Below are 22,673 nucleotides of genomic sequence, written 5' to 3'. Positions count from 1 at the left end.
TTATTTATTTATTCATTTATTTATTTATTTATTTATTTATTTATTTATTGGAGGAACCAATAATTAAACTCAGGCCCTTGCACTTGCCTTATTCTACTGAGCCACCTCCCCGGCCCTGACTTTCCCCTTTAATTTGTTGAAGAGTCGGGTCCCTGGAGACCAACAGACCACTGAAGAATTATTATTAATAAAATTCTAACAGAAGCAAAGAATTTGAGTAGAATAAGATTTAACTGATTCACTCTATAACTTTGAATATTATCCATATCCTTTCTTAAAGTGGAAATTAAAGGAGAATAAGCCAAATTTCCTGGGAGATACTTATTAACAGCCAATCAGACAACTTCAGTCTCAGAACTTTCCTTTAATAAAGAAGAAAAACATATTATAAAACAAAGATTTCCATTCCACTGTGGGAAGCTCACACCATTCTCTCGGGTGTACGTTACATATCGCTGTTGCTGTTCTGTATTTGCACAGTATTTGTATTGATTCAGCATTTTCTACTCTGAACCACAGATTTAAAACAGACACTGGAAAATCCTGGATCTATCCTAGATAATCAATCTGTACTATATTTATTCATTTATATGAGTGTGTGTGGCCAGGTCAGCCCCTGCAGGGGGCAGGGCTGGTGCCCATGTAGTGCTGGGGATCAAACCATGATCCCTGCACTTGCCTAAACTTGCCTAAGCAGGAGCTTTAGACCACTGAGCTATCTTGCTGCCCCAATCTGTGTTTTTTCTTTTAGTTTTTTGCTTGCATTACACCATAGGGTTCGTTGTGATTTTTCTGGTCTATATTCCTGTTCTTTCACTGGGCTGGGCCATGGCCTTAATCTTTCATGTTGTACCAGGTACAGCAAAATACATGATCTATATACAATGAATTCTCAGCATGGAATGAGTGTTCAAATAGATATATGAATACTGAAGAGGACTCCTAGCCTAGGACTTGGGAGACATTGTCTAATATACTTTTGGTGACTTTGTTAGGCAGCTTTGTGTAATAAATATACAAATTAATCAATTTAGAAAGAAAAAAGAGTTGTCTTAGCTAATGAGTTCAGAGATTTCAGTCCCTGGTTACTTGTTCTGTTGCCTTGGAGCTGTGGGCAGGCAGCACAGCAAGAGGTAAGGTTAGCTCTCAGGGACAGGAAGCAGAGACAGGTGGGGAGAAGAAAGGGGTCTAGTACCCCTTTGCGGGCACCCCCAAGTGACTTAACTTTCTCTGACTTAGCCTGATTTATTAAGGATTCTGTCACCTCTGGTTAATTCCACAGCCTGGCAAATAAACCTGAAACCCATACATTTTGGGGACACTTAGCCAAAGTGCAGTAATGATGTTGGCCCAATAGCCTCATTTCTTCAGCTTTGATTTCTTCATATGTATAAAGGTTAAACAATTTCATCTTTAAGATTTTAGGTAGAAAATTAACAGAAGAAATCAGAATATAGGGGTTCTAATCGTATTTAACATTATTTTTTGACTTCTGCCTCCTTAATTTTCAGGAAGAATTGGTTAATTTACTGTTAAATAGTGAATGCAAAAAATTTCTAGCAAGTGAATGCCTACTACTTAAATGAAAATATTTGGGTTTTAAGCCATTGCTTTCTAAGAAAAAAAGTTCTATCTTTTTCCCCCTTAAAATTCTTACTGAAAAAGCCACTTATTTCAAGCTAGCAAGGCATAGTTAACTAAAAGTAGTCAATAATCAATTTTCTATGAATTCAAATGTTCTATGGTTAGTTGAAAAATTTCAGTTTACAAATAACACAGAATTCTCTGTGCTTGGGAGGCTTGCAGTAGAAGCCCTTCAGGGGATCCTTTGATGGAACCCCGGCTGGCTGTTGATGTGCTAAACAAATACGTTTGCTCCGATATACAACTAATTAAGGAGACTCCGCTTTAGTTTTACCGCCATCTCCTCAGCAGGACCCACTAAGGGTGAAAATACAAATGCAACTAGCGTTCTGAAAAGGGGCAGAGGTATATCTCAGGGACAGATGAGCAATCTCAGCAGGAATTTACTATTTTAAACTTTATTTTCCCAATATAGTTATTAAACATTTCATTTTCTCATTAGGTACATAACATATGGCTGTGGGGTGCTGACTCCTGCTAGCATCTCCCTGCAGAAGTTTCTCCCATGAAAAATGCTTTCTAGTAAGAAATTATGGGTAAGATTATTGGTAAGGCTGCAGCAGGAAGGCAGTGGGCAGACTCACGCGCTTCATATCTGAAACCAATGTACGACACAGTTAGATTTTCAGGATTAGCCTTTATATCCTTGCCTATGTCTTCTTACTCCCTTGCCCTTAAAATAAAATTAACATGGGTAATTATTTAGAAGGCTGGGTTCACATCATGACTTAGTTTCTCACCCTTTCTGTTATGCCAAAAAAAAAAAAAAAAAAAAAAAAGGTCTCATGGTATTTCCTATATGAACACACTATTTTTTATACGATCATTTGCCAATAGCTGGTGTATAGCTTAGTGAGGGGATACGCAGATGTCATACACTCATTTACACTTCTCATCTACAAGGGGAATTTGAGGTTAGGGAGCCAAAGAAATACGTATGAGAAACCTTGTGTAAAATTCTCCACATTTTTATATCCACAAACTATTGAACAAAAAGAGAGTAGCTGCATTTAAGGAACCACAAGAGCCAAAGGCTTTCTTCTTGATTGAATTTCAAACGTGTAAATTTTGGCATCACTTTAAAGACATTTCAGTCCACAATATAAATTGCATTTTTAGGTTTCTTAAACACATCCAAATGCTGCTTTCCTGGAGAAAAGCTTTGTTTTCTTGTTCTTATTCTCCTTAGTGATTTGCAAAACAGCAGTACATCTACCCTCCTCAGGGAGGTAACTGGTTTTGCCACTACTTCCCAGTGCAAGAAAGGTCTACTCCTGACCTAACTATGGTGGCTTTCATCAGAACACTTCTGTAAAAAGTGGGAGATAGGCTGAATGTGCTGTTGTTCACTGCTAAACTTCTTAAAGCTGCATGTACCTGACCAAGAAAACATTAGACACTCTGGTCCTGAATCTGGCGACAGTCACATTTGCTAAGCTAAAAATTCAAGGCCTCCAGCAGGGCAGACAATGTATTATACTATCTGTTCTAGGACATAGCTGGTGGGCTCAAGAGTGATGTAGCCAGGAGGGAGGAAGAAGCCTCCTAGCTGTACCTGAGGGTTTTGATTCTACTGGATCATTGATTTTTATTTGGTCATTAGCATCTTGTCTCTATTGTTTTCATGAGCCAAAATACAAACAGAAAAAGTGAGACTTAAGACACCATCTCCTCCTCTGACAGGCACATAAACTACAGGCCTTTTCCTTGTCTTATATGTTCCTTAATATAGACATGTTAAAGCATGTCTTCTCTCTTTTTTTCCTATTGCCTGCCTTTTCTTTTGCTCTTCATTTATATATTGGGATTCACTTATATATTGCTCTCATTTAAGAGAAAGCATGCAGTACTGAAGTATGTGTGTCTGATTTACTTCACTTCCCATTATATTACATCCCAAGTTTATCCTTTGTATGGCAGACTTCCTGTGTATACCTCTATTATGTACAAACACCGCATTTACTTTAACCTTTCATCTGTTGGTGGACATACAGATTGATTCCTAGATTTAGTTATTATGAATTATACTGCTATAAACATGGGTATATATGTCACTGTGGGATGATGTCTGTGACCCTACTGGTAAGACACCTGGAATACTGGGTCAAATTGAACTTTTAGTTTTCAATTTTTGAGGAAACTCCATGCTGATTTATATAGGGGCCTTACCAGTCTACCCTCCCATCAACAATGAATGTAGATTCCTTTTTCCTTTCTTTCTCCAGCATTTGTTGTGGGTTAATTTATTGATGATAACCATTCTTTTTAGAGTAATAGAGAATCTCAGTGTTGTTTTAACATGAATTTCTCTAATGGGCAATGATGTTGGATTTTTTTCATGCTTTTATCGGTCATTTGTAGTCCTTCATCTGAGAAGTCTATTCGTTTCAGATGTACATTTTTTATTGGGTCTCTAAATTGAAGGAGTCTACTTTTCTAGGTTCTGTACATATTCTAGATGCTAGTGCTTTTTCTGAGGAATACTTGTAATTTTCTCACTTTGGTGATGGCTTGCTTTGCAGGAGCTTTTATTTTTTATTTTTTATTTTTTTTTGCGCAGGAGCTTTTAAACTTGATATGGTCCTATTCAATGATTCTAATATTATTTCTTATATAACTAGGGTTATGTTCAGAAAGTTTTTGCCTCACTCGTGTCTTTAAGAGTTTTTATCTATTTTTTCCCAGTAGATTGTTTCAGCCTTAATATTTAGATCATTGACCCATTTGATTCGATTTTAGTGCATGGTGGGAGAGAATGAGCCTAGGTTCAGTTTTTGCCATGTGGATAGCCAGGTTTCCTCAACACCACTTGTTCAAGAAGCCATATTTCCTCTAGTGAAAAGATTTGGCCCCTTTGTCAAAAGTAAGGTAGTTGAGTATGCCTAAAGTTGTTTCTGCTCCTTCTGTTTTGTTCCATTAATTCATAAGTCTATTGTTTTGCTAATACCATGCTTTTTTAATGATTGTAGCTTTGTAGTATAACTTGAAGTCTAGGGTTGTGATGTTTCCACCTTGCCCTCTTTGCCCAGCATTGCTTCTGCTATTTGAGGTCTCTTCTGCCCACAGCCCACACATGAATTTTAGGTATATTTTCTCTAGTTCTGTGATAAATGCTGTTAGTACCATTTTGGATTGAGATTGCATTAAATTGGTACAATTGTTTTGAAAGCATAACCATTTTGACTATACTGGTTCTGTATACCCAGAATCAGGAATATCTTTCTGTTGTCAATTGTTGATGAATCGTTAGCTTATCACCTTTCTTTTCTTGTGTTTGCTTACATTTTTAAAGACATGATGGAAGAGTGACATCAGGAACAAAGAGGTTTCCTGACAGTGTAGCCACCTGGAGTGGGGAGACTTTTGCTTCCTAAGATATCTTTCAAATCTGGTGCTAATATTTTTATCGAGCTTCTTTGTTTTTCTAGGTTGTAAGGCATCTTTTTACTGATCAAACCCAAAATCTAATAAGAAATTTGATTCCTCCCCACATAGTAGAGCCAATCAAAAGACATACTTTCTCAGTTCTGTGTATTCTGTTGTACTTTCCAACTTCTACAAATTAGAATCTAAGTACTGAATTTATCAAGTACCTCAGAAACAACTTAATAGTAATTGAACAAAGAGAAGTTTCCAAAATATTTGAGGGCAGAAAAGGGCCAATCATTTTACAAACATGAGCTTATTGTCCTGGGTGACTTGGAAAACATAAAAATCTCATATACAGGAGAAGTGTTTATTTTGCATTTTGTAATGAGAAAAGGAGAACCTTGCAGAAAGATTTAAAGGCAGAAAGACTTGTTCAATTGTCACAGGAAAAATCACTCCCTTGGGAAATAATGACTAAGCAAAAGATGAATAAGAAGTTGCCAAGCACATTGTCTAACGCAGCTTTTGTCCTACAGTCTACCCAGTGCCTAACTCATAATCCCTAGGGTCGACACAAGATTTGGTTAGAATCTGCTGCTTCCAATAAACCCAAGACTGATGAAGGCAGTGAGCAGATGAAGTTGTAGAAACTTTGCACTAATAATTCTTGCTTTTGCTCTTTCTTGATTAGAAATTTCATCAAAAAAAAAAAACCAGTTCGTTAGAAATAGATTCACCTGAGCACTTCTGGTTCTCTCCCTTTCCTAGATGTTTCTCTGAGGTTTCCAGATATATTTTAATAATGTATTCACTAAAAATAGAAATGCAAAAGCAAATACTTGTGGTTTTTATTGGCAGGCTCTCACAGTTTGAATTTCAAGGTGATATTTTCACCTTACATCCATTACTTGAAGAGGCCTACTTTGGCTTTTTAAAAAAATATAAAATTTTAAAGAGATGTCTCAATTATTTTTAGATAGTGTTTTTCTTTCCTCTGCTGAACTATTTTTCCTTGTAACTGCTTCTACTCTTTGTAACAAGAAGCTACAAATTTGAGTTTATTATTTATAGTTACTGTGGTTTGTGTATTTTATGATTATGTCAGGAAAACTGTCTATTTCATTCTTTATGAAAAATAGAAATTATAAGCCCACCATTATTATTTCATTTTTGCTGATAGTGACAAAACTTTAGAACAATCATATTCTCTATTCATAAAGTAATAAATGACATGCATAAATTTTCCATATTAATAAAAATACTTTTTAAATGCAGAATGAATGTAGAAACATACTTCAATCTCTTGCAGATTCTTTAATTCTGTACTCTGCAGAACGTCATTATAATCCAAAGTCAGCCAGATTAGAATGTAGTAGATTATATTTATGGTCAGTATTTTATATAAAATCTAAGATAATGATTCTTAATTAAGAAACTAATTATTTCATGAATTTTGGAAATACTTCCCTGCCTAAATGCAAGTTGATTGCTATGAAGGTTTCTGTGTTTAGAGTAAAACTAATCACCGAGGACCAGACATTTTAATGCCCTGAAAAAAACCCAAATTGAACTAGGTTCAGTTTTTAGCACAAATTAGAAGAGCACATACACATGTTGACAGATACAACTGTGGCCAGAGGTATAATTTTCAGATTATATCGTGGTACAAGTACATCGTTAATTCAACTCAATTCCTTGCAACTTTGGTATGTGTATTTTTTTTAGAATGACCTAAGCACTGCATAAATAGATTTTCAAGACAGAACATTTTAAAGACTCAGATTTTCTTACTCAGAGAAGTACAGTCATGTATTTCTTAAAAAAATACAACTGTAAGAATCACCTTTTTCACACCAAAGACTGCATACTTCCAGGAAAGCAACTTCCATGAGCCTTGTGTTTTCTCCACTGACTCACTGCTTTCCTGTCATTTCTACTATCCATCTAGGGGTGGTATACACTTGCACACTGTTGGCAAATCTCTCGCCCATATAGCCTTTGATGAGAGCCTTTGATAATGGCCTTTGATAATCCATGGACGTTTTAGACATAAAATAACAAATATTAGCATGGTTTTCCAGTCTAATAAGATTCTGACTTGTAAGCTTCTCCATGGGATTTGATTATAGTAGCTGTCTTCCAATCCATGATTAGCAACATTATTTCTGAAATCAGGTTGTTTTTTATAACTGATTTTGTAAAATTATGAGAGTTTCTATTTTTTTCTCTTTAAAATGATATGACCAAACCAACATATAGTCCGAGATCAATGACATCTTTATATGCCTGCTGAAATGTTCAGGGGTAAGGTAAGTTGATGTCTGGAATTTACTTTGCAAAATTCAACTAGCAAGACTTATGGATAGGTGGATAGATAAGTAAACTCTAACAAACCAAAAAAAGTTGCTTGAATCTAGGTTGTAGGTATTTGAGAGTTTACGTAGTTTTCTAGTCATTTGATATTTTTATAATAAAACTTTGGAAGAAGAAAACAAAAGGAAAATATTTTTGAATGAAGGAACTACAATACTGGTAACTGCCTCTTACTTGAAATACTCCTGCGTTTGGCTTTTGAAATGATTCTTCTGTATCTAGCACCTCTTTGCTACCTCTTATTGAGTATATCTTTACCCTCAATAAATTTTGAAACTGATTTTTTTCTTCAGGTTGTTTCTCTGTGACTTACTCTGAAACTTACCGCTACAGGTTAGTTGAGACTTCCACTTGAATGAACAACATTTGATCTTATTCAAGATAAGATCAAATATTCACCCCATATTTGTGCTTGGGTGGTCCACTACCTCTTCATATTGTGTACCTTCTTTCTATTTCTTGCCCATTTCCTGAGTTTATCTGTCTTTCTTTATTCCTTGTCATCCTCCTTGCTAGAATAAGAGGGTCTGATCAGCCTTGGTAAAAAGAAAGACACCTTGGATCTCACCATCTTTCTCAATTTTCATATATAGTAACCTGTTCCTTCTTTTGAAAGTCATCTTGCAACTGTCTGTTTTTTTTCATTTTCACTGCCCTTAACTTAAAGAAATCTCAATTTCCTATCTGAACCTTTATAAAAACAGTTCCGTTTGTACCCAATAGTATCTGCCTTTATTCGGCTGTTACCTCATAATTACCATACGGACCACCCTTTCCAGCAAGAGACTGCAGCTACAAATGGTGAAATGTCTATGCTTCCTTACCTCTGGGCCTTACTTATCTGTTATTCATATACCTTGGTGAGTTTCAGACAACCTGGGAAAAGGAATCAATACTAGAGTCATAGAGAGGTAGACTTTTATTCCTGCGCCTGCCCCTTAGTCACCGTGACATCGCAGTTGCTATGTACCTCCTATGAACACTCAGTTCATTCCATAAAAAAATGGCATGGCCTGCTTTATGGAGAAGTTGGGTGGAATTTAAGACATAGTACGTGAAAAGTAGCATTCTTCCCAGTCTTTATTGCTAATACAGAATTGGGCACCAATAAACATTTATATATTACATGCTTTACATCTTCTTCTTTGTCCCCATGAATCTAATTTTCTTAGAACAGCCCATCCTCCGAAGATGCTCTTAAATGAGATTTCAAAATTCTTTATTTTCAGTGGAACTAAATATCAATGAAAATTTTTGACTAATTCTTGTCATGCTGGGCTAAAAAGATCTCTTCAAGCCCACATATAGGAAATTATTTATGAGAAAAATATGTTCCTGTGCAATGTTTCATAAACTGTTCAATATTCAACATGTTCTACTGCATGGGATTTCTGAATATTTCATGTCTATGTATTCATTGGAGCTAGTTCTGAAAAATAGCCTGTTGGCTATCTTGTGCTGGATTTAGAAATAAGCTCATATTATCTTTAGATTTTTGATGTCTATATAGATATTTATTTCAGTCTTCTAATAAGAAATACAATGTTTTTAGTTGGATTTGTTGGGTCAAATAAGTAATAAAAAATGCAGTCAGAATTTATTTGGAAAAAATTGATAAAATGAAATCTAAAGCAAATCAAAATAATATACTATGAAGACAGAAATAAAATTTTAAAGTTTTTTTGGTTTCTTTATGCAAATACAGAAACTGAAGTAGGATATCATAGATCATTAAATAAATTTCAAAGAAAAAAAATATAAAATCCCTGGGAAAAATACTTGCAAAGTAAATACTCACATGTTAAGAAAGACCAAAATATAACCTGAATATTCATTAGTTATGAAGTTATTACACACACAATCATTAACCCGCTGTATTTATACTATAAATGCTCAGGAAAATAGTCTTTAGCTTATGGATTTCCTAGGCTCAAATTCTTTTTCTGACATTTACATATAATGTGATATCAGATGTATTTGTTACATTTTTGCTGATTCAAAGCTTCCTCATGAATAAATTCTGAGAAATAATATTTCCTGCTTTACATTTTTGTGATGATTAAATGATACAGTAAACCTATAGTCATTCACTCATTCTTTCTTGAATATATAGTGGGCTTTGTTGTCATATCAGAGAACATGAAAATTTGTGTTTATCATGATCTTAAATGTTATTTTGCTGTGAAATATTGCTTTAGGAGTATACTACATGTAGAACAAAAACAGTAATAAAATTTGGGATTGGAGACAAAAAATACTTAGAGGAGTCCTGCTGGTACAGCCTCTGGGAGATGGCACCTGCCCTGAGGCCCTGGAGGAGTGTCAGGGATGCTGCCTGAGTGGTGCACTGCCTTCACTGCAGGGTGGACACGAGTGAGCTTTCAGAAATGAGATTCTGTGTGTTCCAAAGTCACTGAGCCCAGGAACTCTAGGAGCCCTCTTTGCAGACAAGTCTCAGACATTAAATGGAAAAGACAGCAGGGGAGGGGAGGCAAGAATTAAGATGTGTTATAGAAGTGTAACAACTCCCCATGATGAGCAGACTGATAAGTGCTGCAGGTGTGTACTAACAAGGGCCCCGTCCTCTCTCATGGACTTAGGGAAGACAGCACTTATGAGTTACGTCTTGTTTCACCAGCCAGTAAGCCATTAAAACATACTTTAAACCCCTTTGTACATGTCTCCGCTGCTTTTTATATAAGGTATTGGAAACTTCCATGGGCCCAATTTACAAGATGATATTGTGCAAAACTATGTCTAATTAGAAGCTCTTGGATCTTACTAGTAATTTTGCAAGTATAATTAATGTTTTCATACCTGGATTCTTTAAAATCATGCAGCAAACTCTTTCTAGAGTATATTTCGTTTTCCCCACATGTACTTGTGCAAAATGAAAGTACAAAGACATTAAATCATTTCCTCAACAGTCATCCAGTCAATCAGCAGGGACATTGAGTCATAGTGGTGTTTTATTATATACTTCCAGTAAATGCTTTCTCTTTGCTCCTGCCAGAGAAGAGGCCTGGAAGCCGAGATCAAACTTCCTTATCCTTCAGGTAGTCCCACTGTCCTGCCTTTAACCCTACATGAAGGCAAGTGTCGTCTCAGACTTATGAGCCCATTTCTATTAAGCAAGGTACCATTTCAGAGAGTAGTCAAAAAGAAACACTATCTTAATTTTAAATGCAACGATAGCTAGAACTAAAGGTTAAACTAGCGATCTTTAACTAAATCACACTAGGTTAGCGCACTATTGTTACTGGAAAAAAATGCAGTCTTTATTAGAAAATCATGACTCACACAACATCATATGTAGAAAAATGTGTACTACTTACTGGGTAGGAGAATGGAAAATGTGCAAAGATATCTAGGAAGAGAAACCTGAAAAAAATTTGAAAAGCGCAGCCATAGCAAGCTCATTGTTCCTGTAAATCTGCTTGTGCAATTATGTTGTTATGTGCCTCTCATTCTGAAATCAGTTGCGCTTACTTTTCATTGTTATTCACACACACAAAAGAGTCCCTTTTACTATGAAAGATAAAGGCATTCTGCGCTGTGCTGGTATACCTGGTAAACATAGATTCTCACAATAAGGACATCAATTCTCTCTCAAGCCCAAGATGAAATTCTATGATCTAACCCACACAAAATGTTTAACATGATATATTTATTTTCTTTAAGTCTATGTCATAAGGCAAATGTTATAAATTTTCAGAAGTGGGGGCTGTTCATAATTTTCACATAATCTTTTAAGATATGATAGGTCATATCCTTAGTTGGCTGATAACTAGGCTTTCAGTTTAATATCACGATAATGCTTTGTTTTCAGTATGTTAAGTTTTGTCCTGTCAACGTAACCCAGCAACATATAGTTTATGGGAGACATTTATTTCAGTATTTCTCCCTTTTGTGAGAGAAATCTCCTCAAAATCTCCTCAGGCATCACTTCAAAGCCTCACACACTTATCGGGGGCTTTTCTCAGGTGACTGAAAAATGGACATAATAATCACAGTGAACTGGTCCACTGATGAGGTTACAGTTAAACTGGGTGTTAAGAGGTGAACCATGGAGGAGTGATCATCCTTCTCCCTCGAGCTTGCTCTGGTTCCCACCACTCCATCCCCCTCTGTCATGCCCCCTGCACTGGAGGCAGCCGACTGCAGGCAGAAACCTCTAAAAACCATGAGCCAGAAGGAATGTGTTCTACTTTAACTCACGGCTGTGAGTATGTGGCCCCAGCAATGAGATGGAAACACCCTTTCCTCCCAAAGAAAGCACTAGGATTGGACATTAATAAACTAGGAACAATTCTGCCAACTACCTAAAATACCTGAAACACACACACACACACCCCAACGTTCAGCCTTCTTATTCAGACTAAAATGTTTCCCTTTCTCATACCTTTTCATGAACAAAAACATATACTACAGAGAGAATAACCATTCTTATCTATGTGATAGTTAAGATTATACAATTCTGTGTGTACTATTATTTTAAAGAATACCTAACACCTTTTGTTGCACATATGAGAAAAGTAGGATTCCACAGAGAAAAATCAACTCCTTTATTGGTACAACAGAGCCTGGACCTCAGGTAAAGTCCCCTCTACTACCTGCACTCTCTCTTTTAGAAACATAATGGATGCAATTGGGTCTCTACTGCAGATGCCACTGCATATCTGTTTGTCATTAAATTATTGATTACAATTTCTAAGGGCTATGATTTCAAAATGTTTTTTACAGTGTATGCAATTTAATTTAGATTTAGCATAGACTCAACCTGTTGTTCAGGTCATTTGTAATTTCATGATCAAATGGTTATGAATTTGGGAGTCATTTCATCTTACCATCTTTATATGCCTGGCCATCTAATCCAGCTAGTAGATCAAATTGCTTAACTTCTTTTCTTTTCTTTTCTTTTCTTTTCTTTTCTTTTCTTTTCTTTTCTTTTCTTTTCTTTTTCCTTCCTTCCTTCCTTCCTTCCTTCCTTCCTTCCTTCCTTCCTTCCTGTATTTGGCAGAAAGTCATGCTATACAGCTTAGACTCATAGTGATCCTCCTGTTTTCAGCCTCCCCAGAACTGGGATTACTGGCATGCGCCACCATGTCCAGTTTTGGTTGTTGGCACGGTATGCTCAGGGTTCTGGGGTTGGCATGGCATGCAGCATCAGGGATGAAATCCAGATCCTTGAACTTGCCAGGCAGGTGCATAAACCACTGAGTTATCTCTCTAGCCCTACTTAACTTCTTAAATTACCATTAGAACTATGATTAAAGAATTGAATTCAAATTCTGACTGTCACATTTATTAGTTTAGGCTGGCAAACCTAAAAACTGTTTGAGTGTCATTTGATATAAGGGGTTTGATGATGGTCCCAAGAATGAGGACATATGATCTTTGAAAATTTATAAGCTATTTTACCTCTGAGTCAGTGAGAGTGAATTATAGTAAGCTCTTGGGTAGACATGAATTTACATGTACAGGTCCAACATGAATTACAAATGATAAAATATCAAGTATTACTCTTATGAATTTCATCTAAGCTGATGTTTACAAAGATATTTTGACTTCAAAGATAATTTACAAAAAATAAACCTATATGGCAGCAGTGAACTATGTGACATATAAAATTCACAAGTAATGTGAGAAGAATACCAGCTTCCTTGAAACACTACTATTGTTCATTCCTTCTTTTACTGTTCTGTCACTTATGAGTCTACACACTCACTCATCTGTAAAATCAAAGAACATTTCTTGTATGCTTTAAAATTATATCGTGTTATGTCACAAAGTTAGGCAAATATTTTTTTCATGTTTCTCTTACCTAAATGGTGCATTGATGTTTTAACCCTAAAGTTAACTGAACTAAGTACTCACCTTCAATTTTATTTAGGACCTAATAATTGATAAAACATTTTCTTTTTAATGAGGCAAACCTTTGATTAAAGGTCTCAACTTTTGATTTGACTGTGGTCATTAATTTCTTCTTCCTCCCCAGTAGTTTTGCAATTCTGAAAAAGAGCTGTCCATATATTTTTTACATTCTCATTACCTTGTAGTCATATTCTATAACCACAGTGTGAGTGATATTCCCATGTGCCTTCTTTATATTTTCTTGCTGAATTACTTTTTCCCCCCCTTTTTTTTGTGCAGGGTCTCACTACACAGCCCAGACTCATAGGGATCCTCCTGATTTCTGCCTCACTAGTTCTGGGATTACAGGCTGTGCCACCATGCCCGGACTCCATGGCGGGCTCAGCATACCCAAGGGCAGGGTCAGCTTGGCATGGGGAGCCAGAGATCGAACCTTGGCCTCTGCGCTTACCTAAGTAAGCGCTTAGTCTGCTGAGCTATACCACTGGCCCTTCCCTATTGAATTCCAAAGTGCTGGCTATCAGTAGTACTGAAAGTCAAAAATGTCAGGTCCTGGTTTCCTGCCTTACTTTAAAGGGACAACCAGAAGGTTGGAGAGGTGGGTTGGAGACAGATGGAAGTTATTCCAGAATTCTCTGGCTAGTTGCTACTCTTGTTATAAGTTTGTCATTCCATTTAATGCCAACATAAAGGAATAAAACATTTACTGAAAAACTAATCTCAATGACTCATCCTACCAGTCATTATTAATCTTAGAGATATTATCAATCTGGAAGACCTCTGGTCTGGAAGGAAATAATTTGCTATTTAACCAAAAATAAAACTAGGACTGTATTTCTCTTCAGTAATACATTTTTCTAAATGTTTGAGGTTTCAGTGTTAGCTCAATTGCTGACCTCTGGCAAGCTGCTTAGCCTTCTAAGCCTCAGCTTTTGTTGTGCATAACTCAGGCATTAGTAACTCAGATTACTCCTGATGTCTCTGCAAGAAATCATTTTCCTGGGCCAGCCAGATAGCCCAGTGGATTAAAGCACCTGCTTAGGCATTCACAGGGACCAGGGTTCAATCCTTGGCATGCCATGCTGGCCCCGCCTCTGGGGTACACTGAGATGGCAAATGAGACTAGACGTGGTGGCACACACCTATAATCCCAGTGCTTGGGCGGCTGAAAACAGAAGGATCACTGTGAGTCCAATCTGTGTAGTGAGCCCCTATAGACCCTGCACTAAATACTTAAAAAAAAAGAGAAAAAAAGAAAAGAAAAACAGAAGAAAGTATTTTCCTTTCTTTGAGACAGTGAACAGAGTTCTTTCCTATTTTTGTACTAGAATGCCATACTAGAAGAAATCAGTACTTCTAGTAAGTATGAAGTAGGTTCCAAATATTAGTGATATCTAAGACAAATTTGTTTTTCCAAAGGACACTTTAGGGTGATCAGAATATATTAAATCAAATTTCATCTATGTGAAAACATCAATTACAAGTGAAAGCAAAAAAATTCCAAGGAGACATCTACAAAAGACGTGGATGAGGCTTCACATGAGATGAAATTCCCATAATAGGATGTAGTGCAAATTTTCTATCTAGAACTAATTGACAGTATTGGTTCCATTAATTTATTTGCCCTGAATGACCTTAAAAATGACTGTCTTGTGTTACCTGCTAACAGATGTCTGACTTCCCATGACCTTCACTTGTGACTGGTCTTAGCAGAATGGGACACTCATGTGGTATCTCTGAGGAACATCTCTCCCAGTGGCCTTTGGGTGGCACAGGGAAAGCAAATATATTAATGTATCATAAAAATTTATGAGAAGTTTTGTGTGATAGCATATTTAATGAAATAAAACCTGCTAAAAAAATCAGGTTACAGAAGGAATACATGATTTCCCAACCAGCCATAAAATATAAATCAAATGCATTTTCAATCCACTGTCAGCCACCTCCACCTCCACCTTGTCCTCAATCCTCAAATTGAAGCACACGTCACAATTTGCAGAGGGAAAATCAAACTCAATTTCACAGTACAATGAAGTGAGTTTTGGTCTTGTCACTGACATATTGATCCCACAAAGACTGAAAAGATCAGAATTCTCTAGGCTTTTGCTTTTATAAATACATATGTGTAGAAATACAGTGTTTGAATAGAGGACAATATAACACTTGGTTTTATAAAGAAGTAAGAGCTCCAGGAGGTTAATGTTATAAAACAGTGTTATGATATAAAAGTCACTATTAGAAGGTCACATTTCTTTCCTTTTAGAACTACAACTCAGGAAGACAAGTGGCTTCATAATCTGAGTTCATTTAAAGTGCAGGGGACCGCTTCACAGCTAAAAGGAATTTGTACCAGGGAAGAAACGCATACCCCGCCCCCCGCCTGCACTGTCTTGCCTCGTTCTGTCTACGATTTATGCCAGGTAGGTCTATAATGCAGTAGTACCAATGCTCCATCAAACATTTTCTGTTTAACCTGAAAGGGCACTAAGTCCTGTCACTTGTGTATCTATTTCTATGATTTGCCAAATGCAGCAATTGCTCCATTAAATATATAAAGACCACATGGTTATTCACATCTATAGATGAAACATTAAGAAATAAACCCCTATATTGCAAGATGATGATGAAATGGTAGGCAACACTCTAAGTGCCCTCGAATCTTATAAGCTAAATTTCCAACTCAGCAGGCAGAAAAGAAATGAAATGAAGGAATGAATGTATGTTTGCAGGTAGGCAGAATTTCAGTCATTACGACAACAAGATGATTTCCTAATTACTACCTACCACAGAAATACTGCACAATACTCTGCGGTCTCAGGGAGACTGTTACAGTATAGTGTGTGTTGCCGTCTACCTCTATAAAGTTGCTGCGAACATTGCCGTGTGTGCCTTGGTGGGAGGCAAACAAAGGCATAGAGCCCTTCACACTGCCCACGGCAAAGCAGGCAGAACAGCGTGAATGTGCAAAGGATTTCTTCATTGATGTTGTTCTAAAAGCTTTCAAATTAGAAGGAGCTACTCATTTAGCATGATCTTTAAAAATTAGCAGAATGGCTCACATTATCATATCCTAAAGTAATTACTTGCAGTAAGTAAAGATAGATTCATTACTAACTATGCAGCCTTTTCTTGTGAAATCCACAGTAAAATTATTTGAGGTATTTTCTTTTTTAAGCTGACAAGAGATTGCCTTTACTTCATCAATCAGGTTGACTAAAGTAATGATTTTCTTAGAATTAAAATTTGTTGAAAGCTCTAAGTATTTCATCTTTTAGGTTAAGAAGCATGTAGTTAATGTCACCACTAATACATTTGTCAGTCTGCTAATTTTCTTTTTCTATTAGAATAAGTAAACATCAGCCCTTTTAAAAAGCATACTATTTACCATGTGTCAGGAGCAATGTAAGGAGACTTATTTGAAAATCATGAGGTAAGGTATTATGATATGAACGGGAATCACAGGCAGACAATGAGGGAGAAAAATAAAAGAAAGGCACATTTAATAATTCCAAAGTGATGTCGGAATGTCTCGGGTTGAGTGGGGGAGGGGTGCATTTAAAGGGGAACTGGAAAAAAGGAAACCAAATGAAGAACTCAAACCAGAGGTATTAGAAAATATGAAAGAAAAGCTTGTGAGAAATAGCTCAAATAAAAACAAGAACAATAGTCTCTTTTTTTATGATGGCCTATATGGGTACAATGGAAATAAAAGAACATGAGATTTTTGCCTGCATGACATTAGATCAGAGAATCATTTTGTACTTAGTATGTGATGAAATAGGTACTATGACAATACAGGTGACTCTGCTTCCCTCCTTTTAAGGATATAAACCACTTAGCTAAGCTACCATTTGTCAAGCTCTTGTTTAAGGCACTTTGGGTAGTGATGCAAGAGGAGAATAACAGCTAGAAAATGTCAGAGCTGCATTCTATCTCTCATTGATTTTTTTTTCTAAAATTAAAGTTCTTTTTGATCGGTGTGTTGTGCAGCTCCACGGTGTAGGTTGGTTTCCAAACCCTATGTTCCTAGCTGCATCACTATTCCAGTAAAATTTTTAAGGTAAGATAGCATCTATAATGTCATCTTCAGCTTTTCCCATCTCCAGATGACATAGCTACTTTTAAAAATCTACTATTGTGTGGAAGATTGAATATGTACCAGAAGGTTGATACCCTTTGGGTTGATACCCAGAGAGGTACTAGTGGGAGTTAGTGGTGCCTAGTGGTTCACTAAGGTGGCCCTCAGTGTGGAGTGCTGAGCTCAGTCTTATCTTCCCGTCTCTCTTTGGCTTTCTGATGAGGAGGAGAGCAGTTTGCTGGGTCATGCATTCCCTGATGTGCTGCCTTCTGCAGACCTGAAGCAACAGAGCCAACTAATCATGGGCCAGATTGTCCAAAATCTATGAGCAAAACCAAGCTTTCCTTTCTCTAAATTGATTGTCAAAGTTATGTGCTATAGTGATAGAAAGCTGAGGACACAGTTTCCAAGTAGAAAGAAGAGGATAGAGTGAAATTAGCACTTTAGCTTTCTGGTGTTATAAAATTGGTAGACTTTACTATAGAAGAATAATGTTTCAGGTTTTCTCCTTACAGTAAGAGTCAAAAAGGCTTGGGAGGATGTGGTATTTTGGATATTTTTCATTTTGGAATTATTAATTTAAAAAATTTTGCTTTTATTGTTAAATAAATTGGAATAAATTTTGAGGAACATAGGCATTTCTAAAATGTAAGAACCCATGTTTCCTGAAGCCGAATAGAGGAGGAAGAGAGAGATGCATTGCTTACCAACTTTGGAGACATAAGTAAGGTATTTTAATTCTCTGTGCCTGTTTTCTTGTTAACAGTTCGCTAAAAAGGTTAGTGGAATCAACCTGCTGTGTAGCCTACATTACCACCCAGTGTTCCTCATGTTCTTCTCTTGATCAGCCTCGCAGTGGGGAACAGGTGCAGCCAGAAATCACCTGACAGCATATTCTTGGTTTAGGAATTCATTGAGTGAATGCGTTTGTTTCAAATTGACTGAGTTATCAAAGGTCTTTTGCAGCTACATTTTTTGTTATATAGGTCTTGTTTTATCTTGGTCTTAACCATCCAGCAGAAAGGTATAAAAATGAGGTATAAAAAGTAAAATCATATTAATATGCTGAGTTGTAAAAAACTCAAGTCAACAATCTCTGACATTGCCAGTCATGTGGACAACGCACTACTATTATAGGCTACTCAACTATCCTGGATTACTTTGCTGAATTCATGCACCTACAGTATATGAATGGCAATGGAATACCCATCTGTGACAAAAGCAAACAAAAAAGAGGATATAAATGAAGGACCATTTTGTAGTGAAAAACATATATATCTGTATATACAAAATAGGATAGATATACAGCTACTTTCTCTTAGTTCCATGAGAATAAAGTTTTGAACTAATAGTGTTTAGATCGGATATCATGTCTGCATCTTGTACTATGAATAGCTACTATAAAGACAACAATATGCAATGCATTAATTGTTAGAACTGTACAACTAATCTGTTTTGAAACTGTCTCATTGCTATTTCTTTCTCAAAAAAATTAATATAAAATTTAAAAAAACAAACAAAAAGGTCTCTTGCTTTGGGCAATATAAAATAAAGCTTTCCCACGTGTGTGCTGGGAGCTCATGGACAAGAATGACGAAGGGGCCCGAGCTGCACAGATGTGCTTTCAGTTGCTGTGTGGTGTCAGCAGTGCAGGAAGGGCCACCTGAGGTGGAATGAGGTCCTGACTTCTGCTCAGTCTGTATTTTAAGGGAGACTCTGTCATGCAGTGTTCATCCTCAACAGTGGAATCTTCCTCACCTCTGGCTCACCTTACCTCCCATGTACTGGTAACTGAGCACGCATTCTATATGCTGTATAAATGTGGAGAAATTAGGGGCAGTGTATGTAATAAACTAATGTAATTCTAGGAACAAGATATACTTTTCATATTAATACAATTAATATTTATAATTCACAGGAATCCTTATTTTTCTAGATTTGCAATCCTCATAAGACTTTTGTACCAACGTAATGGCAGAATTCCTGTGGGCATGGACCTGAATAGCAGAAAATTACTCAGATATATTTATACAGTGTACAAATACAGTGGTCCAGTCTGTCTTCTTGCTTACTTAGAATCACTGAACTTTATGTTCCTGTGCTGAATGTACAGGTGTGGTTTAGAATTATAATTCTAATGTTCCATATAGTTTAAAGCACTACATGTATCAACTGACCTACTATTCATTCTACACATACAGCATTTTCCCCTTCTCCTTATTTGCTCTGTCCTTGTCTCTGTCTCTCTTTTTCCCCTCTTTCTTCAGTCCTCAACAAACAAATAAATTAAGCTCTGGTTCATCCCTGTTGGATACCAATTGAGGTAAAATGCATTGTCAATCTGGGCTTCTGGCTCTGACTCCTGCCATCTGATTTCCTAGCAAGGCATCATAGATATATTATTTCCTGCTATCTAAAATTTGATGTCTTCATTTCTAATATTAGAGCGTGTATTGATTCTGACACTACTTTTTAGTCCTACTACTTTGACACAGGAATATGGCCACTAAAAGCCCTGGCACATGACAAATGCTGAGATTTAGAAGACCAAGAAGTTACTTTAAGGAGCTTTGCACATTTACCTCTAGCCTTGGAGTTTAGTGCTAGATCTTAGAGTGTGTACAGCAGAATGAAGAGTGTAGGAACCAGGAATGCTTCCAGGATCCTACAGCACACATTAAAAATAATAGGTGGGCACTAGGGTTCACAAACCACTTTCCAAATGCAAGAGAAGTACCTAGCACTAGCCAGGTACTTCTGCTTATAAAACAGATAGTTCATAACTGTACTATAAACATCAGTAACAAAGATGAGCTTGGTGAACATGCAATCAATGTAAAATATATGTATTACTTCTAGATCTTCTAAGGCATATCCACACACATACAAGCACCAATGATAACAAGGATCTTAAAGTAAGCCATGTGGGGTTCCTTACCTGGCTGAGACAAAAGTGGTGTGTAAGGGACTTTCGGTTCTATTGCACTCATTGGCGGAGGTAGCAAAGGATTAGCAAAGCTTCGGAGTGGATGAGTTGGTCGAACGCATGCCGTAGGGATGGTTCTACTTGGTGCCTCTTCACTGCTGGGATGCTCCGGCTGTGCTGGGGGCAGCAGAGGTGCTTGTTGGGTAGATGGTCCTTCACTCACTGCTGTGATGCAGACAAAACATCCAGTCACTATTTCAGACAAACCTCATTATCTCTATGTCTCCTGAACCAGTTCAGAAAGGAATGAGAGGCTCTGGTCACTCTCTTCTTTGAGCTATGAACATTTTCATTCCTTTCCCTTCAAGTGTTTATGAAATATGATTAACACTTCCCCTTTAAACAGTAGAAACAGGTCCATCAAGACAGGGATCTATATTTCAGGGAGAGTAATAAAATACATTGAGCACTCACTATATTGCTTGAATTGTCTGGGCTCTGTAATCATAAGTGATGAGGCGAGAAAAAAGAGTTATTTCTCCTTTCATAAGTAGCATGTCAGTGAAATTCAATGTACCAAACCCAGTTACAGCTGCACTATTATCTGCCAGCCAATATGCCAATTTTTCCGTGATTTAAACATGCCATGTCAACTGTCAAACAACTCAGAGTTACAGGGTGCTCAGAGGCACTGCTAATAAAATGATACAAATAATAACCACTATCATTATCTCCCATAACAAATAGAGAAACATCTAGCTAAAACTTATATGAGAAATGACACTGCTGGAAAAAGTTGGCCTGGATGCAGAATTATGATTTTTTTTTTCTTCTTAGTATCAAACCTTGTAATTTTCAGGCAGATTACTATAGTTGAAGAGATTTCACAGAGTCATTTCTGACAGCCTGTGGTCATTGGGACAGCTTTGTATATATGGAAATGCACCTTGTTTTTTAGAGAAAATAGTTGAGTAAGACTAAAATATGTGCAAGGCAATTTGTCTTGCTAAGGATGATCTGAATATGCTTAAGTATTCATTCATATTCCAAGTCAACAGGTCTAGGTTAAACTACAAATGAGAGGAGATACCTACTCCGTGTAAGTTTTAACTACATATGAATGTTTCTGATGATTTATTTCTTAAGAAGGTTTTGTTAAGGAAAATGAAAAAAGATACTATCTCACTTTCAAAAGAGTTGCTACCCAGAATCTATTTCCAGGTAACGATTTTGGGAGTTAATTGTGAGACATCTCTCTGGGATGCTCAATACAAAAAGCAGAGGAGATAGAAAATCTGACAATGTTGAGGGAGTACAGATGAAAGATACAAAGATAAAACCCCTGTATGAAGGTATGCAGATGTGAAATGTTTCTCAAGGGTATTTTTACTCACTTGTCTGTATGTAGAAGGGGTCAGAGGTCTTTTTGGTCACTCAGGTATCTTCAGGCCTACTTTGCTCAGAAGTAGAAACTGAAAGATAGTAAGTGCTGGCTATGGACAAGAGGGAGCTATACAGTGATCGCAGCCAAAAGATAGGAAAAGACTTCCTGAAAGATTTCTTCAAACAGGGTAAGTAAATGTAATGAAGAGAAGAAACTGGCTAGGAGCCTAAGGCTGCAGAGGAAGAAAGAACACTCGTGTTTGCATTTAAACAGACCTATGCAGTAAGATAGGAAACATCTAGTTTGAGAGACAAAAACAGTTGTACAGGTTTCCTTTGGTCTAATAATATTTAAGCAAAAGGATGTAATGACCTATGGCTAGTTTTCTCCATAGAGTTGATTATCTGGCTAAATCCCCATGTGACATTTTTATGCCCCTGGCCCAAGACTGATGGCTATGTTCTACTTCTACTCTGTGTCTTCCAGTGAAGGGCCACTTAAATGTGGGTCTTTTTGTTGGTATTTCTTTCAAATCCCAGGTCGAAAGGATATGTATGAAGTATTAAAGTTGCAGAAGGGGAAAAACAGGCTCTTCTAGAAGGTTCTGTAGAGATAATCCCAATGAAGGAGAAAATTATTCATCAAAAGGGATTCATGAAAAGGGGCATGGTAATGCACGCCTGGAACCCTAGGATTCTGTGGCTGGAGGATTGCAAGCTTGAGCTCAGCCTGAGGAATTTAGGGATAGCTTCTTGCTCTCTCAAAAAATATGACCTTGGATATAGCTCAGTGGGAAGGCCTGAGTTCAATCCCCCGTGGCACAAAAAAGGGAAGATGGCTATAATCATATCGGGAAGATTCTGAGGAGACTTAAAATGCTTTAACTTCCACTTGAGGGAAGATATCGTTATTCCCGAGGCAGCTTCAGTCTGATCCCTTTTTATCTCTACTGGGCTGATTCTTATTAAAGGATTCACATCATCAAATTAAAAATATCTGTCAGGGGTAAGAAATTTCACAATTTG

General features: G+C 36.9%; 1 protein-coding gene across 1 annotated transcript in view; it reads right to left on the bottom strand.

Moving 5' to 3' along the window:
- Dcc (DCC netrin 1 receptor) overlaps positions 1–22,673 on the bottom strand; it is a 1,292,183-nt gene that overhangs the window by 8,947 nt on the left and 1,260,563 nt on the right. The window contains exon 27 of the mRNA XM_004623665.2: positions 20,277–20,489. Coding sequence (XP_004623722.1) covers positions 20,277–20,489 — 213 coding nt within the window. The remainder of the gene's footprint in view (positions 1–20,276; positions 20,490–22,673) is intronic.

The sequence above is a fragment of the Octodon degus genome, unplaced genomic scaffold (genome assembly GCF_000260255.1).
Source record: "Octodon degus isolate 3935 unplaced genomic scaffold, OctDeg1.0 scaffold00003, whole genome shotgun sequence".
Taxonomy (NCBI): Eukaryota; Metazoa; Chordata; class Mammalia; order Rodentia; family Octodontidae; genus Octodon; species Octodon degus.
Note: the sequence above shows the minus strand (reverse complement) of the source record. Positions and strands in the feature narration are given on the sequence as shown.